The 22250-nt window shown below is 45.9% G+C and overlaps 2 protein-coding genes across 13 annotated transcripts in view; both read right to left on the bottom strand.

Annotated features, from left to right (window-relative positions):
• Nucleotides 1-5419: 5419 nt before the first annotated feature.
• On the bottom strand, nt 5420-6425 carry LOC1273786 (serine/arginine-rich splicing factor 2). Its single transcript, XM_312800.4, has 2 exons — nt 6181-6425; nt 5420-6098 (listed from the first exon to the last, which is right to left on the bottom strand). The coding sequence occupies exons 1-2, from the start codon at nt 6205-6207 to the stop codon at nt 5676-5678; spliced, it is 450 nt and encodes a 149-aa protein (XP_312800.4). The 5' UTR covers nt 6208-6425; the 3' UTR covers nt 5420-5675.
• Nucleotides 6426-6656: 231 nt separating this feature from the next.
• The window catches only part of LOC1273785 (neuroligin-3), an 89456-nt gene continuing 73862 nt past the window's right edge, over nt 6657-22250 (bottom strand). For 11 of the 12 annotated variants that reach the window (XM_061647250.1, XM_061647251.1, XM_061647248.1 and 8 more), the window contains exons 9-10: nt 20438-21367; nt 6657-9408 (exon numbers count right to left, since the gene is read on the bottom strand). In XM_061647250.1, the coding sequence (XP_061503234.1) occupies nt 9086-9408; nt 20438-21367 (1253 nt within the window). In that variant the 3' untranslated portion in view covers nt 6657-9085. Of the gene's footprint in view, nt 9409-19249; nt 19861-20437; nt 21368-22250 lie in introns of those variants that run through there. The other variant, XM_061647257.1, reaches the window with a different exon arrangement.

Here is a 22250-nt window from a genome sequence, read left to right as displayed (position 1 = left end):
GCAAGAATTCGAGCTTTAACCTACCAACGTGTAAGCTCAGCTGAAATAATACTTTTTTGTATGACTGTCTGTGCGTGTGTGTGTGTGTGTGTGGTTAATTATTTGCAAACCAAAATCTCGTGCCCAAAAGTTTTTGCCCATCTTCAAACGGTCGACATAAACGAAAAAAAAAAACAAAAATGGGGGAACAAACCAGCCAACACTCACACTGGCAAAAACGATCAGCGAGGCCGGCGCAGCTCGATTGTTGTACCACAGCACAGAAGGTGGTTGTTGAGGGAGTGTAACCGCAATGGGGAATCTCTGCATGGGGCCAGCTCCAGCACCAGGAGGGCGAAAATAAAAAAAAACGTTTCAGCAGAAATAATACCATTTTAATGAATGAGAACCGTTTTTGCTTGCTCGGTTGTTGTGCTGTTGTGCTGTGCAGCAAGTTTTCCCTCCGCAAGTGTTCTGTTTACAGCGAGAGTGCTTTCATCATAAGTGCGCTGTCGATGGCGGGTGGTGAAAGCAAAAGGTGATCCAATTTATGGTACTTTTTTTTTGTATAAAACACAACAAGCTAACCAAACCTGCCCAAGGGGCCCCGAGCCCTGCCGCGAGCCAAGGGCGTGTGTATTTGCGTGGCACACAGAGACGCGCAGTATAAAATATGGTAACAAGTGACAAATTTGCAACTCAAATTGATTTAAATCTACTTGATGTATAATGTGCTACAGAGTGAGCGAATGTAGGTAGGGTCCTTTTACGTCTATCGAACTGTGTGTGTGTGTGTGCATCCCAAAATGAAGGACTCACGCAGTTGACGAAGCGAAAAACAAAATCCTTTTGCACCCAAAAGCAACGCATACGCATGGCATAGAGCGTTTTCGGGGTGTTGTCGAGCAGCACAGCTAGCAAGTGTGTGTGTGTGTGTCTACATTTGTGAGGAAAACAAAAGAATTTGATCAATGGGCTCAACGAAAGCAGCCCGAACGACGCAAAAAGGGGAAAGGGGATCAGAAGCATACGAAAAAAGAATGAAACAGTACAAAAAGAAGAACAGTGAAATGAAAACATGCAAAGAGGGAAAGAAAAAAACACCATCAGGCAAAAGATAAAGTAAAAAACAAAAAAAAAATCATGTACATAAAAACATTAGCCACGATAAATCATTAAATATTTATGAGCATTGCGCGTGCAGAGCAGAGCCAACAGCCGACGACAGAAGCGCAGAAACGCAGAACGGGCCCGAACGCGGGCCAAAGCTATCGCAGGCCCCATCGCAGGCTGTTGTAGTAATAATAATGTGTACGCAATATCGCTACTATTCCTGGTGAGCGCAAGGCAAAACAAAACCCCCCCGTCCCGTCCGGTGGGCTCAAAACACTAACGTAGAGAAACAGGGTACTGCTTTGGTGGGAGAAAAAGGAAGAGCACAAAACACATAGCACACACAAAAAAGGAAGCTCCCCAACGAAATGAACGCAGCGCGTGTGAAAGTAGCGCGAAGAAGCGGCAAAATCAAACAGCAAATATAATGAAATAATATGTTGCGCGAGCGGTTGGACCGCGTTACTTGGCGCTTTCCGGTTGCGCCTGCAACGATGTGCTAGGGCGTGTGTGTGTGTGTATTTGGTGTAGAGCCTGGCGCACCAACAAACTGCACGCAAACGTGGGATTGGAGCGGCTTTCTCCACCCGTAGCCTTTGTGTGTTCGTTCCCCGTTTCATGGCTTCTGTTTCTTTCCATGGGTTGGGCTTTGCTACTTATGCTACGAGAAACAAAACAAAAAAAAAAAAAAAGAACCATCCCATCGTTCAAAAAGCGTATCTAAATATGCCTTTTCTTTTACTGCGCTGAATAATTTCTCTGTGGGGGAGTATGCGTGAGCACTTGCAAGGTTCCGCTTGCATGCGCAAAGGATGGTGTTGGCGTTGGTGTTTTTATTTTTTTGTTTGCTGGTTCTGGTTTAGCTTATAAGAGCAAATGCTTGTTTCGAATAAAGTAAAATACGGCAAACCTGAGCCAATAACTCTTCTGCAACAATTGCAATGGTGAACATAGTGCAGTATTTTGCCATTTACATATTTTTAGTTTTTAGTTTTTATTTTTTTCAAGCTGACCGATAATGGAGCAGTAATGGTAAATGCGACGAGATGTTGGTCCCATCGTGAAGGGCGCCCCATTTTATCCCGTCTGGGAATTGGTGCGGCATGTATTTAAATTAATTAAAATGACCCTCCTGCTCCCGTTTGCTGGGAGTCACGTGGCGCAAGGGCAATAAAATGCCGCAGCAACGGCTAAATTGATTTCTATTGCTCGATAGATTGTTTTTTTTTCATTCTATTTCTCTTTTCTTTACCTATTGCTCTCTTTCTCTCTTTCCTATTAGCTATTAGCGGTGGGTGTCCTTGGCAACTGGGACCGGGGGCAATAAAAGTTTAATTTAATCGCTCTAAATGCGGCCCGACCCGTCCCGTGAGAGCATTCCGGTGGAGCAATCAATGATCGGGAGTGCTCGAGGACGCACACGCCTTAGCACATCCTTGATCGAAGAAGGCGCGCCGGTTCGCCGAATGGTGGGTGCCGCTGCAAAATCAATTCCGCTGCCACTGCACAATCAAAGTAAGCTTAAAAGAAGTGCGTCAAGTGCGTGAGTGAGAAGGCTAAAACAAAAAGAAGTACCCCCGCCGAGCGTTCCAATCAAGTTAAGAATGCGTTAATGCACGACCGTGGGTAAAGAGTGAACCGGTTCGGGGAGAGCGGGACGGACGGTGGCGATGGAAAGTATGCATGGTTAATGTGCGCTGGAAATTTTAAACCCGTTCAATTATTCAACACAACGGGTTCGCGGACGGTAACGCCGGTACCATTCACGCGCAATGGTTCCGCATCAGGAAGGTTTCCCGGGGTTTCCCGGGGTAGTAAGGACGGCGGGGGGAAGCGGTACTCGGTTCACTTCCGTGTCGGTACTGTTGGCAAACTTTCCCATTCGTCGAAGTGGACCGAGGGACAAAATTAAAAGCGTGCAAAGGTTGGATCGTCCTAGGTCGCAGAAGGGCCATAAACTCAACCGGTGAATTTTCGTGCGCAGTGGCATTACATTTGCTGGTGTAAAGTTATCGATTTGCTTAACTATACTCACGGAATAAATTTATAATAAAAAAGTGCTCCTTTAATAGAATAAACAACGAGGAAAACGGAGTTCAACTCTTGGATCTAGCGTTGTGCATCCTCCCGGTCGGTAGATATAACCCTTTTTCTTTTGCTTCCGCTACTTCAGCCCTCGTGTAATGCGTGTGTATGCCAGTTTTTGTCCTTCCTTCCCTTCCGTTTTGTTTGCTGCTAATTATACGTGCGGTGAACAAGTCGGTCAACCCCACCAGCATACAGGCGCAGCTGCATCCCGAGGCCTGCTCCTGTTTCTGCTCCCTTCTACTTTCGTTCCAAAAAACCCCGGCCATTGACCGTTCCTGCAAACAGACAGTAAGATCGGATGTGTCCCCCTTTTGCCTGCACGACCCGAAGCAAAGAGAAGCTCTCCTTTCGTGCACAAATATTAAAGCACAGCACGCATTTACAGCTACACGACCGATCCAGCGCGTTGGAAAAACGGAAAACAGAACGGAAGCAAGCGCAACGCAAAGGAAATGTTCAAACCGGGCGGCCTGCTTCTTCTGTTTTGCTTTTCCGCCTCTTTGAGTAACGCGAGGGGGGGCAAAAAGAAAAAAATGCCAGCACAATACGAATGTGCGGTGGAATGTTACTCTCCTCCCAGCCCTTCCAGATCCACCACCAGCATCACCGGAAGGTCGCGTGCAATCATCCCCCTCCAGGGGCTAATGGAGAGCAAAGCGTGCGCGGAGCAGCAGAATACATCAAGCAAGCCATGAATGTGCGGCGCTGCTTCTTTCTTTGCCGGCAGGCGAGAGGAGGTTTCGGGAAAATAATTTCTTCGACCAGCCGGCCCCGAATGGCTGCTATATTGCATCATGCCCCACGCGCCCAGCCTCTACCACCCCCCCACCTTGCACTCGTTTTCGATCCGTTATCAGGGAGCCGGAACTCATTATTTTGCATCGTTGGAAGGTGGCGGCGATGGAGGGCTGGAGGTGGATTAAGGAGTATTGGGGCGCTTGCGAGGTGAGGCCTAGGTTCATGATAATTTAAGCTCATTCCCTCCACCACACACACACACACACAGACAGTGCCACTTGTGCAATGATCTTCGCCCACTGCTATCCCTTCTTTCGTTCGGGATTAGGCCCCCGGATCCTTCAAAGTGAAGTAGCACACACACACACAAGCAAACGCCCCGAGAAGCTGGATGGATGTGGCTGCCTCCCTTCCACTCAAACACTTCCCCCACCCCTCCTCCGAACACCAGCAACACTTGCATGCGAAACGAAAACGGAATACTTAAAGGCAGAAAGCGATCCCCGGGACGATGATGTTGGCTTCCACTGGGTTTTTTGTTTTGCAAGCGGGCCTTCCTCTCCCTCCCTCACTTGTGCTCCATTTCACTGCCCCTCCCCCCTCCCAGCCCCTGAAGATTATCATCATCAACGGCGTTGGTCGTGTGGTCCACACCATTTTCGAAGCGAATGAGCATCAGCCCGAAACGGAATCGTATCCCCCGTCTTAACCTTCCTGTTCCGCGTTCGCCCACCCCTCCTCCACTCCAACCGACCGAGTCATCGCACACGGTAGTACCAGTCGTTGTACATGATTTTATCATATCACTCTCACTCAAAACGATGCACTGGTGGTGGTGGTGGGGCAGACGACTGGCAAGCTTCAAACGGGCGAATGTTTTATTCATGGATTACTACTACAACTACTACCGTAGCGCGATGCAGGAACATTTGCCGGCAGGAGTTCGAGGGCAGGAGGGCAGCAAAAAAAGAGCGTGTGTGTGAGAGAGAGAGAGAGAGAAAACGCAAGAGCGTAAGAGAAAAGTGCACCCAATTGACGTAGGCTGCGGGAAGTTCGGGGTTTCCCTCGGGCTGGACAGGAGAGGTTGCTTTTTGCTCTCGCTTTCTTCCTTCCGCTCGTGTTCGTTTCTCGTTATGCAAATCTGCACCCCAAAAGCGCGAACGTTCCCGGCCCGAACACGCAGGCATGCAAACGCTCACGCGACCGACCAGAGCGCCACGACGCTCACCCACACCGCCACCACCAGCGCTTCCGGTCAGAGATGCCGAGCATTATTCGAGGTATTAAAATGTGAACAATGTGAAACACGCTTCGCTCGGTTCTTTTTTCTTTTTGCTTCTGCACTTTTTGGCTGCTCCACCACACAAGAGGCCACCAAGAGGCAAAGGTTCCCATGTTTACTAACGTTTTGCATGTGCTGCATGATGAGTGAGAAAGAGCGCGAGACGTTGTGCCAGCGATCGCGCAACGGGAGGAAATGAATGAAGGACACGCCAATGCCTTTTTAAACTTTTATCCAAAATATATTCAATGTATTTGCACAGTGTTTGAAAATTTACCGAAACAGTTTGCAGCGCGTAAAGCACAGAGGGTTTCAATTTAGCCCACCTTCGAAGCTTGTTGTGGATGCTAGCAACAACCAAAAACGTAAAAAAATCTCCCCGATCCAAGCACTCACACACAAACGAGACGACCGAAATGAAGAGCGTACCGAAACACCCGCTGTCGTTGTTGCGAATTCTTCCATCCAGCGACACCTAGCGACGGCGGGAGCGGCTGGTACGACGGCCACCGCTCTGCGACCGCTTGCGGGCGGGGCGGGACCGGGACCGAGAGCGGGCCCGGCTGCGGCTCCGGCGCCTCGACTGGCTGCGGGCGGGCTTGTGCGGCGCCGCGGCCGACCGGGAGCGGCTCCTGCGTCCTCGGCGCGCCGGCGACGGGCTCGACGGCTGTTCGTGCTGCTGCTGCTCCTGGGCTGCCTTCATTGCCATGCGACGGCCGCGCGACTGGGAGCGGCCGCCCCGGGAGCGACCCCGCCGCATCGGTGCGCCGCCCGCATCGTGCGGTGCTTTCGCCGTCTGCCGGTAGGGTGCGCTTGCCGCCGCCGTCGTCATGCTGGCAAGCGCGTCGCTCGGAAACGAAAACATGCCCGACGCTTGATGCTGATCGGGCAGATGGGCCTGGCGGAATCGGGGTGGAGCGAAAATCGAGGCGGTCAATTATGGGGGACACCCATTCGGGGCGGGCAATGGCAATACTTACATCCAAGTCTTCAATTACCGGATCCATGCTCGTTTCGAATGTGTGCAAAAAATGGTGCACCAAATGCTCGGACAGGGCAAAAGACTGACGGTGCTCCTCTTCGTTGCTCGCCAGGTTCCGGGAAGGAGTAGTTGCACTGTGAAGTGCACGAACGGGAGACAAAGTAAAGCGATCCGTACCAGCTAACAGCTTCCTTCGTAATGAGCGTGTGCTTCGGCAAGGCCGCCAGTATTGTGTTGGCAATGTGTGCTGTGATTGAAAAAAACCCAACTGAACCTACCAAACAGTGGGTGATGCTTCGGCAAACGCACCCGACACGCTGTTGAAAGCGTTGCACACTATGATGCAATTTGAATTGGAACCAAGCTCAATTCGTTACGTCGCGTGGTACCGTTGAACACTTCCCAAAAAGAACAAAAAAAGACCTTTTCCCTTCGGATGTGCACATCGGCGGTAAGCCTCTTCAACGAAGAATGTTCTCTTTATATTGTTTATTCGAATCTTGAATCTTTCTGGTATCGTCTCTCGTGTATTACATATCTAATTACAATCGTATTTTACAAAATCATCATTCACTCGACCCCCTTCTCCTCGGGTTCATCCACTCTAGCACACGATGCGTAAATGCTGCGCAAAACGCAAACGGGCTGCATTCGTGCCTTTATGTTAAACGATTTTTGTTTCTAAATGGTTGTGGGTGCACGGTCTTACCTTAGTGTGTTTTTTTTTTTAAATATCCTATCTGTCATCGGGCTCATCGGTCGATATCTATTAGTGTGTGTTTGTGTGTGTGTGTTTCCTTAAAAGTCTTATACTCCCATGTCTAGACGGTAGCTTACAGTGTACGAGTTCGTTCGTGCGCGATTAATGCAATGTCCCCAATCCCCCCCCCCCCCCCGCGATAATTATGTGTGTGTGTTTATGTGTAAAACGTCACTGGAAGTAACACTGAACATTGTCACTGGAGCGTGCTGAACGGGGTCATTACAGTGATTTCTTATTTTTACAGATGATCAACAACCAATGCTGACGCAGGTTCACGAAAACACTCGCACACGCAACGCTACATAAACGAGGAACAGTGAAGCTAAACATTCATCCCTTGCAAGTGTTTGCGTAATGATTGGAACGTATAATTCTGTTTTTTTTGTTGTTGTTATTAATATTATTATCCTAATCCTAGCAATCAATCAATTATCAACGCGCTTATCGAATGCGGTTCAGTGCTGAGCGGAGGTTGTCCACTTAGTTTCCTCTTCTCTGTGTGCTGCCCCATCTGCTGTGCCGGGCGGTTTTGTGGATGAATGGTAATTGAACTGCTACCCTAAAGCGTTACAATGTACAGTTGGTTTTTTGTGTGTTTGTTTTTGATCGTTACAACATTTTACACCCAGCTTTACAATGTTGCAAAACCCATATAGAGCCGTGCAGTGCTTGCAGCGCTTTTTTCCACTCTCTCTCTCTCTCTCTCTCTCTCTCTCTCTCTCTCTCTGTCTCAACTTTCAAAAGCGCTGTTTCCTTCTGCGTACAACCACGAGTTGCGCGGTTCGATTCTGATTGCATGTGATTTTGCACGTGTTTTGTTACGGCACTTTCAAACATTGTCAATGGACGACAGCAGATGGAAGTTAGAGCGGAAGTTAGATCGTTGGATGCATTTTAAACACAGCATGGAAGCATAACAACAGTTTGCTGTGTGTATGTGCTGGAAGGCAAAACAAAGTGTAACTAAAACGGGAACTTTTTATCAGTGTTTACGGCAGCCACTTTACAAGGTGCTCAATTGGACGTGTGATGCTATTTGATACCTTCATCAGATATGTTGGGTGTTTAATGCTATTGCTACATTGGTTCGGTTTTGCGCATTGATGTTTGTAACTGCGCGTTAATTGTTGTTTTTTTTAAAGGTGTTTTTGCAGCTCACTTTCCGCAGTGTGGTTTGCTGAAACGAATAGTTTTTAAGTATCATTTGAACATAACAACATGAAACTCTTTGTCGCAACTCTCAATAAAGCAATAACTAATATGGTGAACCATTCCATTGGCACTTGTTAACCCAAAAAAACGTTCATGTGTGTGTTTGTTATGCTTCAACTGCTTCTTATCTACCTCTACCGGAACGAAGTGCGAAACAAGTTTAATTGAGCTCACCAAAACTCGATTCCAATTCGATTCGATCGAGCGCGTTGGAAAATGGGCAAAGTTAATACAAAGTTTACCAAAACGGGGAAAAACGTTTGCAAAAGGTTGTTTTGATTGGCGAGGTTGTGTTATGCTTGTTTGCGCGGTGAAACGTTTGTTGAGAAGTAGTTTTCCCATTCCCAGCAAACCGGTTCGGCGTATTTGCAAACGTGCGCGATGTATCAACACACTTGTGAAAAGAGTTTAACACGCGCACACACGCACACACCAATGTACACACCAACTGCTACCGAAACAAAACTCAATTAGAGTAAGTAATCATGGGAGGTTTTTCTGGGAAATCGATTATCCCGTCGGTTGATTGAATAGAGTCCAAAGAAACGCTCGCTCTCGCTAAGCGCCTAACGCTGATTGATTGACGCGCCGATATCAGTATGCCATCTGCACACCCCTCCGCACCCCCCACCCCCACCCCAAAAGCACTGAATTATGTTAATCCCTTCGCCCGTGACATGTTTGGCGCGGTGGCGAGCGAGCGAGCAAGCGAGCTTTAGAGCACAACATTAACATGTGCCAGTTGGGACGACCAACATCTTGCGAAGACGATCCATTTTGATCGATTCGGTCCACTTTACCGGGTGGAGGGAGATGGAGGGAGGAATGAGAAGAAGAGGGAAGGGAACAGGGGCTGCTTTTAGTTGGCCACACTGCCCCTAGCTGCACCGTCACCGTCTCAAACCAAATCACCGCAATCGGTATGCAATCAGACCCGCATTTCGCTCATCGCGGCATGGGGCAGCTGCGGGGCGCAGCCGCTGTTCTTGAGATTTTGGGATTTTAATTGTGTTAAACTATCTTGATGTTGTTGTTGTTGTTGCTGTTGCTGTGGATGCTGCTGCTGCTGCTGCTGATGCTGCTGCTGCTGAAGCTGCTGCTGCCCGTGCTGACCGTGGTGGGAGTGATGGTGGGAGTGTGCCGTATGCAGCGGGGGACGGTTTTCCGGCGAGCCGCTCGAGCAGGTCTGGGCCGCCCGCATGTGGATGCCGATGGCGGTCCCGTTTGGTGGTAATTTAATTTGTTGCACATCTAGAAAAGCAATCGAACATAATGACACAACGGGAGGAGAAGAGAAGAACAGTGCGAGGGAAGGGAGCAATGGAGAAAGAACAGTTTTAGTAGTCACGTGGTTTTGGGGGGGGGAGTGCCGAATCGGAATCCGGGTTCCGGGTCAGGTCTCGGTCAGGTCCGGGTGTTAGGTGCTAGGTGTGCTGTGTGTGTGTGTGTGTGCTGACTGATAAAGGGGGAAAACACAGCAAGCCGTACTTTGGTACTGTTGGATTCGAATGGGATTAGTTTCGTGTTAGCGATGGTGACCGCTTTTACCAGTTGTTTACGCAGCGAATTAAGCCCGCTCCTATCACCCGTGTTAGGGCAGAAAGAAGGGCGTCAAATCAAAGGGGGGGGGGGGGGAACTCGGAAGCACACATGATAGGAAAATTTTGTAACCCGTGTTACCGCCGTGTTTACAACAAACAAGCTCTACAACTAATCCGGACGGATGTAAATTGGGTTAACAGTAAAAATTAACACACCCTCCCGGGCAGGCATCGAACCGTGCGAGTGTGTGTGTTTGTGTGTTTGGGAAAACTTAATAATCTTTAATTGGTAATTATCAAATTCGATTACTCTATTGCCCGGAACGTTTTCCCGAGCATGGTTTGTCGGCTAATGTTTGTCGGCCACTCGTGCCACTCGTACTCGTGTGTGTGTGTGTGCCATGCACTACCAAAATGACCGGTCGAATTGTAGCAGGCCACACGAGGGGGCCGTGGGAATCGGTTGCACCTGGTCCACCAACCGACGACTAATTGGGCAGCGCGAGCGCTTATCAATAAATCAATCAAAATAATGAAGTATTTTGAGGTTCGGAGCCCACACACACACGCACATAATCCATCTTTCCGTATGTGTGTGTATGTGTTTGGTCGGACGGAAAATCATATCAAATTAAACTGAATCAATTAATTGATCTCGCTCCGGTGTTTGCATGGCCGGTGGGGAATGATGAAGCTGTGACCGTGGGGTGTGGTTGGTGTTTGCGCGAGGAGTGTTACAAAATTTGCGATAAAGTAATTAATTAGTCTATCAGTGTGGGTATTTTGTTGTTGTTTGCTTTTTTATGTTTTATTTATTTACTCTGAGCTTTTACTATCTTCACTCCGTCGATGGATGCGCTTTGGATGGCAGTGTGTGTGAGTGTGTGTTCGATCGTGTAAGTAATAACTGATTCGAAGGTAGTTAGTTGGCGCGATTGATTTTTCAATGTTAGCGATTGTTTGTTTGTATGCGATGCAACGATGTATTAAATGTGATCATTAATTGATTTTACTCCTTTATATGACTACCCAAATTACATTTCATTGCATGTTTGCCATCTTGTTATAGCCATTTTTCACTATGTTTGCAGTAGAAGTTTACATTGCTTAAAAGATCATCATTTTTAATGGAACGTATCGATCGAGGAAGCAGTTAATTAAAACCATTTATTTGATTAATTCAATTCGAAAAAAACTTCGTCAGCAATGACAGGTTTCAGTAATGTAATTATTTATCCATCCCATTTATTGGTACAAATGCACTTTTTTGGTCCTTATCCTTACGGCGTATTCCTTTCAATGTGAAAGGCTTTGGAATAATTTCCATTTGATGCATTTGATTGCAAACATACTACACATGTACAGTAGGGTGTAGAAAAGATCTTATGGTATGATATAGACACTTCTTCTTCTTCTTCTTCTTCTTCTTCTTTGGCAAAACAAACGTTGACGGTCAAGGTCTGCTTGTACCACTAATAAGTTTGGCTTTCAGTGACTTATTGATTTTGAACATTGATATTGATATTGAAGATACTACATACCAAGATAGTCAGTCCTACGTATGGAAGTACGATCCATTCGGGGCTTGAACTCATGACGGGCATGTTGTTAAGTCGTACGAGTTGACGACTGTATCACGATAACGGTCCAAATATATAAGCTGGATAATAATTTCCAATAACATGTGTTACCCGAATCACTCGGTTGACCTTCTACTACAGTCAGTCCAAAAAGTATTCGTCTAGCTGAATATTTTGCAGAAAAAGGCGAATTATGGCCGCAATAGGCATGGGGTGGTAAAAGTAATCATGGGGTTTGATAAAGGGACCATCAATACACACGTTTTGCAAAAAATAAGCATTTAAATAGTACTATATCAACCAAAATACATAAAAAACTAAAAAAAGTCGTTTGATGGGCGCGCAAAAAGTATTCGTCCATCAGACTTTTGGCGTAATATGCGTAAGAAAACAAAGGTTATGGAGTCAAAAAATGTCCTGATCTTGTTTCTTATTGCATTTATGACTATTGGTGACTGCTTGCACAACGCAAGAACACATTTGAACCTTTAAAAAGGCGTAGTTTTGACCCACACATCCTCCAAGACTTGTTCCAATTATTCGCTGGTAGAGATTGCATTTCCGGGCCATGTGGCCAAGTTCCATTGAAAAAATGGCAACTGCTATCATATTGAGAGTCTATTAATTCATTTTCATCAGTTTGGTTTCAGCTGGTTTGATGTTTCGGGCAAATGACAATGCTCTGTATGTTCTCCAGCTTGACTGTTCTTGAAACATGTGGTATTTTTTTAGTACAATTTCTCAGAACTGGCACCCAAAGTACTTAAAACTGCAAGAATATATTTCTCCATCTCGTCTCCTATCAATTTGAATCATTTTTCTAGCTCACCTTTCCTCCATGTGCCCTGGTAAAATGACACCATGATGCTACCGTTCAAGGTGTATGGATATTAGGAGGTGAAGTGCTTCAGAGCAAATTGACATTTCACGACTTGACATAACAATACTGGGGGCTCCGGTATTAAAATCGGGGAGGGCTGGAGGGGGGTATAGAAAATTGTATGCGATTTGACATAACAATACTCAATGATGGCGCCCGGAAAACGCGCTAACAATTCACCTCCTTAATAAACACACCTTGCTACCGTTACACGAGATTTTGTTGCTGCATCTTAGTAGACTGTTTTTGCTACAGTAGACGTCGGCCGTATGACCTTGGCGATTTAAACATGTTTTAATATGTTAGTAGAGCCTAATTTGAAACAAATTCCTGAATTATTTGATGCACCTTAACAGATTTGGCCACTTTCTGGGTATGGTATTATTCAAACAAAACATGTTTGTAACAACTCACTCATTCAAGCTATTACATGACCAGCTACGATGAAATGCAGCATGACCCATCAACCAAATGTGACCCATCTATTCTCCTGACCTTATTGGCCATCACAAAATGCATTGATTCCTTGGTAAAATTTGATTTTTTGGACATTAAACCGCTTCTTTCGTTAGATTAACCGTCAAAGATGGCTGCTAAATGGCAGCTTGTCACACAATTAGTGTCAGAAAAATGGCCAAACTCTGATCAAATGAAGGAACGAGGTCTCCCACACCTTTTGTAACCTTCAAAAATGGGTAGGATAGGTTATGCATAAGTTAAAGATACGATTTGCGCCTTCATGCTGCAATCATTTAACTCCCCCGCGTTTAGTGCCTCTCTGACCGCTTGAAGTGCAATTGAAACAACAGGAATGCATTTATTTAGAAGAAAGTCACCAGTAGATTGATAATAATACATTTAATTTACGTCTAGGTAGTGTTTGTCCAGCGTAAATAATTAAAAAGCTAGATGGACGAATACTTTTTGCGCGCCCATCAAACGACTTTTTTTAGTTTTTTAAATAATTTAGTTGTTATTGCACTATTTTAATGCTCATTTTTAGCAGTAGGTGTGTATTGATGGTCTCTTTATCAAACCTCATCATTACTTTTATCGCCCCATACGCATTGCGGCCATAATTCGCATTTTTCTTTAAAATATTCAGCTAGACGAATACTTTTTGGACTGACTGTATATGATGATAGGTGTTACCGCGCAGCCACACGAGGGGCAATATACAGCGAAATGAACTATTTGACAGATGAAATATCTGTCAGATAACGCATCACAGCAGCCAGCTAGTGTGTAATGTAAACAAATAATGTGTACAAAATCGCAACGCATAACTTCAATATCAAATATTTCGTTAATGTTCTGTCAACAATTCATCATTTGTTCCAATAATAGGAAATGTTCTGCTTAAGAAGATATTCTTTTTAAGTGAATTTCGAAAGCGATTGTTGTATCTCCCCCAACCCTTTAACTGTACCTTGTCAGATATTTCGCCTTTCAAATAATTAATTTTGCTGTATATTTCGCCTCGTGTGGCTGCGCAGTTACACACGCGATTACAGTCAACTCTCTCTTATTCGAGAGGTGATGGGACTGTCGAATAAGAGGGGGTTTCAAATTACAGAGGTTGAAAGTGAATGAAAGGTCCATACAACCAAGAAAGAGACATAACATTTAGTATGCAGCCTTAACTGTTGCTATAGGAAACTGCGAACACGATTGCCAATTTGAGCATACATCATTCAATAACCATGGCAACACCATACACAAATAAGAGGGACACAGATACAGATTTCAGAGGTTTTCCAAATTAGAGCGACAAAAATGTCACAATAAGAATATTATGCAAACACGAAAAAAAAAACAGTCCGAACGGATAATCGAGTAAAAGTGCAGGGGTAAAATTAAGAATAAAAGTAGACTATGTGTTCAATAAAAAGATATTCAATCGCAGAAGTTCTTGAAGTTAACACCATCAATTCCAACATCCAAAATAGGAGAGCCTCTGGATTTCCTAGCTAAACACTCCCTTCCGACTGCATAGACTTTCCAACCTTTGAATCAGAAGCAGCTAGCGGGAAGGACTGGTTAGTGGGCAAAGTGTCAAAGACTCTGTCCAAAAGTCCGCTGTTTGTTTCTACCCTTGCTGAGTTGAGGGCCAACTCTTCGCGTGGCCTGCCGGAGAAGCTCGGCTCGTAACAGTAGGTATGATTTGAGAAACAGCAATGTTTTAGCAAGTCATACAAATGTGTGCTAACATGATCAGTTGCAGATGGTCTGGTCATAAACAAAGTGGATTCACTGTTTGGTGTTTTTAGCTCAATCAGCCACTAAGTTATTGTACAACCCATACTCAGTGCATCTGGTACGGCGCACCCATTGAAATCCCATTAGCATCAATCCAACCAAACGGCCTCTTTGGTGGGTGGTCATATACATTTGCCGACCACAGACGCAATAGCGACTTTGGAATGTATTATTTATTTTAAAGGCAAAGCCGATTTGAAAACAAAAAATAATCCCGAACGCTTGTGATGAAGCATTCCCTTGTGATGAAGCAGCACTCGTGTCGTGCAAACAGCTGTGAAAATGGGAAATGTTTAAGGGTATAATGTTTCACGTGTAATGTGTGCAACACTGCCGAAACAAATGCCTTTCTCAATGAACTTTTCTTTCCAAGTAGTAGCTCTAAGTAGTGGAATGGAGAGTTTGTCACCCACGTAAATCCACGCAGGTCCTCGCATGCACTTAAAGCTAACAAGTTTGCAGCCTCTACATTTGCTCCTTTCATGTGTGTGTGTGTGTATGTGTGTGTGTGTGTGTGTGTATGTGTGTGTATGTATGTATGTGTGTATGTCTTATTCACGCGAATTCCATCGGAAGCGTACGAATTGCCTCGAGTGTCTCGATTTTATCGCTCGAGAAGTATTTAAAACAAAACCAAACCTCTCTCTGTCTCCCTCTCTTTCCCTCTCTTCCTCTCTTTCTCTCTCTCTCTGTCTCCCTCTCTTCATTCCCTACCATTGCGCTTCTAGAGCTACTACGCGTTACTGTGTGAGTTTGTGAGTGGCTGGGTGGTAAGGAGAATCATAATTCGCACAACAACAACAGCAAAGAAGAAAAAAAGGTGGAAGAGGAGCGCAGTGTGACATTTGTCGGGATATCACACACACACATTGAACCATTCTGTTGCGCCACACACCCAATGGAACCACCAGAAAGCCCTCGAGACTTTTGCGCGAGCTTAATCCCCAAAGCTCAGTCAAAAGGGTGTAGAGAAAGAAGGTGCTAGGTGAGCAGGAGGGGAGGGGTGTTGTATTTCCCATGGCTTACCAGCGTTCGCGTATGACTTGTTTGTATGTGTGTGTGTGTATGTTTGTGGTTGTTGTGTTTTGTGTGCGTGTGTGTGTGGATGTTTTTTCGAATCTCCTTCCATCGCTTAGTCGAAGCGCTTTGCTTTGGGGAAAAGGAAATTATGTGTGCTTAAAATTGCTACGAGCTAGCCGCCAAGTGCTGGTACTGCCAACGCTAACCTCAACTCCCTCCACACCCCTGGCCTTCACCCCCCTCTCCCCCCCCCCCCCCCACACACACACACATACACACTCAGGGCACGCCGATGTCGAGCAAGTGTTTTATTTTTGTTTTTCCAACTCCGCCCTGAGGGTGAAAGGGGGCAGAGAGAAAAAGAGAAAATCGGAATGTGAAGGTGGTGGGTGGGTGGGCGGGTTGGCTGGGTTGGCAAAACCCACTTCTAAAAATTGCTGTCATGTCGCGTGGCAGCACCAGTACCAGCAAAGCAGTACGCCTGCCGTGTGGTACAAAACGGGGCCACTCTTTCGCTAATGCTCTTCAACCGGCAATCGGCCCCGGGGAACGGGGCAAGGGAAACGGGGTGAAAGAGTAGAGGGCTCCATGGAAAGGGGGAGGGGGGGGGAACGGGAGGGAGGAGAGGAACGTGGAAAACGTAGAGGATGTATTTAATTTGCCTTTTGCGCGAGCTTCCCCGTGCGCTTCCGGTACGGTGCGGCGCAACCATTCGCTAATCACTTTATCTTTCGCGGTCGCCGGAAAAGCGGCCGGAAGCGGAAGCGGCATCGTTTAAGGATTTCCTGCCATTGCTTCCCTTCCCCTTACGTTCGTGCTCATGTTGCTTCTTCTGCTTGCAAGAGGGCGCGCGCGTGTATGTGTGGCCCTGCGACGGTGTGCAACTGTGAAGCTTTAATTATACGGAAATAGTTATTTGATAAAGCCTTCGGGTGGTGGTGGTGGTGGGGTGGTTCTGTAAAACGGGTCAATGTGTGTGTGTGTGTGACGCTCTTGCGTGACGACAGTGACACCATCTTGCTTACGCCCCCCTTCCGCGAAAGACCCCGAAATGTGTATTATTGCGAATAATTGATTGAAAATAATCGTCTTAACAAATGGCGTTCCATCATTTGTGCGACACTCCGTTTGGTATGTGTGCGTGCGCGCGCCCGCTCGGAAAGCGGAAACTCCGGGTGCGGGGAGGAGAACATGGGGAGGAGTGTTTCTTTTTGTAGTTTTGCCACCCCTGTTTGATGGTTGGATGCGTTTGAAAAGTGGAGCACACCGCGTGTATGCGTGTTGTAAGCGAGGTTTAATTTGATTCCCATCCCCCCTGGTCGGGTTCTCGGGTAGATTGTTTAACGCGCGCTAAAAGCGTTCAGCGATTCAGTAACAACCTGGGCGGTGCCACGGAATGCCTTTTGGTGCCCGCCCGGCAGGGGGTGGTTGGTTGGCTTGAAAAGATGTGTATGTAAAAGGGGAAGAGGTCCTGCTGCGCTTCTCGCCAACCCGTCCGCGTCCGGTGTGCTGATCGGTCGTTGTTTGACGATGGAGTATTGTTGTAAATAAATAGTTGCAACACTAGTACTGCACGTGGGGTAGGCGAGGGGAGAACTGAGGTGAAACTGAATGAATGCCTGTTAAGTGGTTTTGTTCTGGTTCCCCCCTCCGGGTGGCCATCGTTGCACCCGTTGTGCACGTTGGGATTACCGAGGCGAAACCGACCCGCCGTCGTGGGACTTATTGACCGGCAGCGGATGAACATCATGATGGACGTATGTTTATTGCAATACAATGCGATGAATGGGTAAACGATGAACAGCGGGTGTGTGGCGAGCGTTAATGCGCGTTGGCTTTTCCTGCGGATGCCCGCCATCAATCAAGATTAAAGGCGACACTGCTTTTGGCGGGAGTTTAAAATGGGTTGACAGCCATTGTCGCCGTCTGGTTGGGTTGGGGGCGCATGCTGACCAACGGCAACAATACAAACCAAAAAACAAACACGAAAGCAAGAAAGGTGATCCAGAATTGATTACCGAAATGATAATAATAAAAAAAATGGACGCTGGTGGTCTTTATTCCCGAAACGTTGGGGGGTTTCAATATTTAATATTTTCCCTTAAATGTGACACTCTACGAGAAACCTTCAATAAGATTTGATGTATTGTAACCGTTTTTTGTTTTTTTGAATACTCTTGTTTAGTGACTAAGGTTTATCCTTTGAGCTTTTGCTCTATGAGTCAATGGCATTTCGTTGCCTATCCTAATGCAGGGATGTTTTCCCTTTAGATGCAAGAGAGATGTTTTAACGGGACCGCCCCCAATTTATAATTTATAATTCATATGCACGTGGTGTTTTGAAACAACGTATCCAGAAACCGCAACACAGTTTTTGTATTTAAGTGTTATTAGCGAAGATACATCACCAAATGAACTGACCGGCTTAGAAGTGGCGCTAATCGGAGTTAAAAACGTTCCGTTAATTTAGTTCAATCAATTGCCATTTTTCGATAAAATCAATTACTTCAAATATTTTGCCTAATAACTAAAGTGACAAGCAAGATACGATATACAGTGAAATTTCTCTAATGTGAATCTTTAAGGGACAGTCAGCTTAGAGAGATATTCATGTTGAGGGAAACTAGTAAAGGTGTTGCTATGAGGTATCCAAGAAATCACATGAAAGACATGGCATCCTGTGACCAATGTTTTTATGAACCATCATTCAAGAATTCATCTTAGAGAATTCCGGCTGGCAAATCGCATATGCAGCTTGAAGGATATTCGTCTTAGGGAGATATGCATCTTGGAGAGACATAAAATATATGGAATATGAAGGGACCGTCAAAATATTCATCTCAAAGAAACAATTCATCGTGAAGAGATTACATCTTAGGGAGATTTCACTGTATTATATATCGTAATTAGTACTAAAATTGATTTATGACCGCGGCTTGTTCGAGGCCGGTCCCATAGTGCACTGTTTGTTAACTATCGGGCATTTAACTAAAAAGAATGTCCACTACCAAGGTCTGAACAAACAGAATTCAGTTTGTATTGAAGAAATGTAAAAAAATCAAGAATCTAAAAAGGAGAAATTAAACCGAAGGAAGCGTTCAGTTTGTAGTTCATGTCTGAACAGCTATACCATAAACGTAGATTGCATTCATTTTCTAAGGTTTTTCTTATCTGTCTTTGTTACTACAGTGAACCCTCTCTTATTTGAGAGGCGATGGGACAGTCGAATAAGAGGGGTTTTCAAATTAGAGAGGTTGAAAGTGAATGAAAGGTCCATACAAACAAGAAAGAGACAGAACATTTAGTATCCAACCTTAACTGTTACTATAGGAAACTGTGCATACGATTGCCAATTTGAGCATACATCATTCAATAACCATCAATAAAATGTTCAAATAAGAGAGGTTTTTCAAATTTGAGAGGTGTCAAATAAGAGAGGGTTCACGGTATATATAAGGATGGTGATGATGATGATGATGAAAAGTTTATTGGCAATGGTTTTGGGACAAAAATGCCTTATAAATATGACAAAAGATACCTGACGAGACAAAAAATGTTGACTTGGAGGATCCTTTAAAATACCTTTATGGGCCGATCTTTGCCTAAAGATTTTATGTTTACTATTTTGCATGATGATAAATAAGGTGGAGCATTTTATCCTTCGACTTAAAGCTGACACTATAATTAAGGGGCAGGTTGGTAAACGCCGCAAAACGGATAACAAAACAAATCCGAAGCCAAAGCACAAAACCACCATCCAACCAAAGCTCGCCGCATCACTTTCGGAGCAACTAAGTATCCCGCCAAACTGGTTTTGATTGAAACGTGTATGTGTGTATGTGTTTTCTCTTCGTCTTTATTTACTGATATAGTTTTTCACCCTCACCCGGTCTTAGGTACAGGTTTATTCTTTCCCCTCCCACGTATGGCTTCTGATTCATCATGTAACACGCTCCCCCGGATGTTCCCACCCCTATCTTCTATTTCGGCCCTATGTCTGAGCGCTTACTCCTCATACTACGTTTCTTACACACTAACACAAACAATATGCTTTGCTAAAACTATCCCTCCACACAACACAACGTTATGAAAAAACGCAAAACGTAACAGTGAACGAGAAGAATGGTGTGGCGTTGCACAACATAACGAACCTCAAATAACAATCGAAATACACGTGTTCAGCTCTCTCTCTCTCTCCCCCCCCCCCCCCCTTTTCCCACTGCTTCTGTTCTCAGCTCTAATGGTGTGGGAAGTAATCCCGTGAGTGGACGACCGTAGCGCCATCCTAACAATCCTTAGCAATCAATCAGATAACGGATAATGAGGAAGAACGAACACGGACACGGCCGGACGCGGACCAGCACAGTCTGACAAAAGGATGAGCCGGTTTAGTATGGGGGGTCGCAGTGCCGTATTCCGGTCACTATTTCCGGGAAAGACAGAGAAAGAGAGAGAGAGAGAGAAGGTGAGTGAGCGAGAATGACGCTTGATCGTGGGCTGCCACTGCCTCCCGGCAGCAGAATCATAATCGGCCCTAATGTCTTCTTCTGCCTGCTGTTTTGCTTTTGTTGAAGGGAAAGCGTCGGGCCCCCCTTAATTGGAAGGCAGGGGGTCCTTCTCCAGGCTTTCCGTGTCTTTCTCGTGGAAGAAATGAATGATGAGGACGAGATAGTGGAACAAACAACGGGGGTTGTTTGGTTAGGGGTTGAGGAAACGGAACGACTGGAACCTGCCTGCCCTGTCTAACGGTGCAGAACATTGAGGTGAGCCTGAATACTGCATACATAACGGAACGCAACTCAACGCGGACAAGAACTGAGTTTGTGGTATGATGGTGAGTTTGGGCCAATGGGTTTTGTGTAAAGGTGAGATGGTGGTGCTCGTCATGGTGTTAGTAGTAGTGGTGGTGCTCGTAGTAGTAGTACTAGTAGTAGTAGTAGTATTAGTAGTGGTGGTCCGTTTTCAGATCGGTGTGGTCATGAAATCTAGTCTCGGTTTACCTGCATTGGGTCCGGCGGAGGACGCACTCAGTCCAGTTCCGCCAATGTTCCGTGGCAGCGTCATGCACTCGTTCCGGTTGTAGCTCATCGGGATGTGCACTTGCTGCTGCTGCTGCTGCTGCTGCTGTTGCTGGGAGCTGGGCTTTGGCAGTGTCATCATGCCGCTGACAAACGTCCCCCCGCCCGTACCGGTGCCGCTCCCGATGAAGGTCGAGTTTTTGATCGGGATGGCGATGTGTTCACTGCGGGGCGGCAGCTTGGCCGTACCGTACGCGTTGTTGTTCGCTTGCAGCGGCATCTTCGTCACGTTCGGGGCCGGCACGTTACAGCTGGTCGCGTCACCACCACCACCACCACCACCACCACCACCAACACCATTACCACCAACACCAACCACATTACCACCACCGTTCCCGCGACCATCGACACCGCCGTGGCCGACGCCACCGCCCGGCGAACCACTCTTCATCACGCTGATCTGCATCGCGTTCGTGCAGATGTGCGGCGACTTGACGTCGCCGGCCAGGATCAGCGCACCGGTATCGTGGTTCTCCACGTCCACGATCACGTTCGCCGACTGCGAGTGCCCGAGATGGTAGTGGGCGTGCTTGATCGGATCGAACGGGCCCTGCTGGTGCAGGCCGCCGCCCCGCTGCTGGTACTGCTTCTGCAGGCTCTTCACCTCGAGCCGCGTCTTGTCGCGCTGGTAGTAGACGCCGGCAAAGATGAGCACGTTCAGGATGAGCAGGCTGCACCCGATGGCGATGGTGACGCTCAGGGCGGTTGAGTAGGCGGCGTAACCGGCCGCCTCCAGCCCGGCCAGCGTGTCGGTCGTGGCGTTCAGGATGGTCGCCGTCGGCACGAGCGCACTGTAGTTGCCCACTGGCATGCAGGTCGTTAGCAGGACCGGTTCCGCCGTTGTCATGACGACTGGAAAAAAAAACAAACAGGAAGTGAAGAGTTGTGACGAAATAAGGTAGAGTGAAGGCTCAATGGGGATAGGATAGTATTAAGCATTAAATCATAATACATTTGCCTTATGCGAACCTGCAGACTGATATGTTTAGTATACTAATATACCAAACACTTTGAATTATGTCAAGTGTTCATTCGTTAGTTCAAGTGTCCGAGCAAATCACCCCAAAAGTATGCAAATTGTGCGACCCAACAATCGGACAGTGGTTGTCAAATTTTGTCAAACTAATCCCATGCTTATACTTAGGCTATAAAATGGTTTTTTTAAATAAAAATATGAATGATAGGGTTTTCCAAGGATTTTGGTTAATTCCCGACTACATAAACACTTGAACGATAATCATGATTGTCAATCAAATGTAACTCTTATACAGGATTTTCCAGAAGTTATCATAGCTGTGGGACGTGAAATGAACTTAATGTAATGGGAATTGAACTCTATAGCACCTTTGTTGACAAATCCAACAAGAATTTCCAATAGGAGCTGTCCAAACAGGGTGCCGTAGAGTCCAATTTCCACGATATCAAGTCCAATTCCGATAAGAAAGAGTTAAGGAAGTGTCTCACAACTATCAGAAAATACCCCTGGAAAACCCTGTAATATGAATTATTACTATTTCCCATTATTACAACAATCTTTTACGTGAAACTGCTGTGCAATAAAACATACTGAGGAAGATTTATTTGATGGGAAATTATAATAATCCAATTTGGAATACAAATACCTTTTCGTATTCATATTTGTATATAATAATATAATATATAGCTCAAAATATTTCAACATACTTTTAAAGGGATTTAAATGTTTTTAAACGCATGCAACTAAATTTTCCTTATC

This window comes from Anopheles gambiae, chromosome 2 (genome assembly GCF_943734735.2).
Source record: "Anopheles gambiae chromosome 2, idAnoGambNW_F1_1, whole genome shotgun sequence".
NCBI lineage: Eukaryota > Metazoa > Arthropoda > Insecta > Diptera > Culicidae > Anopheles > Anopheles gambiae.
The sequence above is the reverse complement of the archived record's forward strand: the minus strand, read 5'-3'. Positions and strand labels throughout refer to the sequence as shown.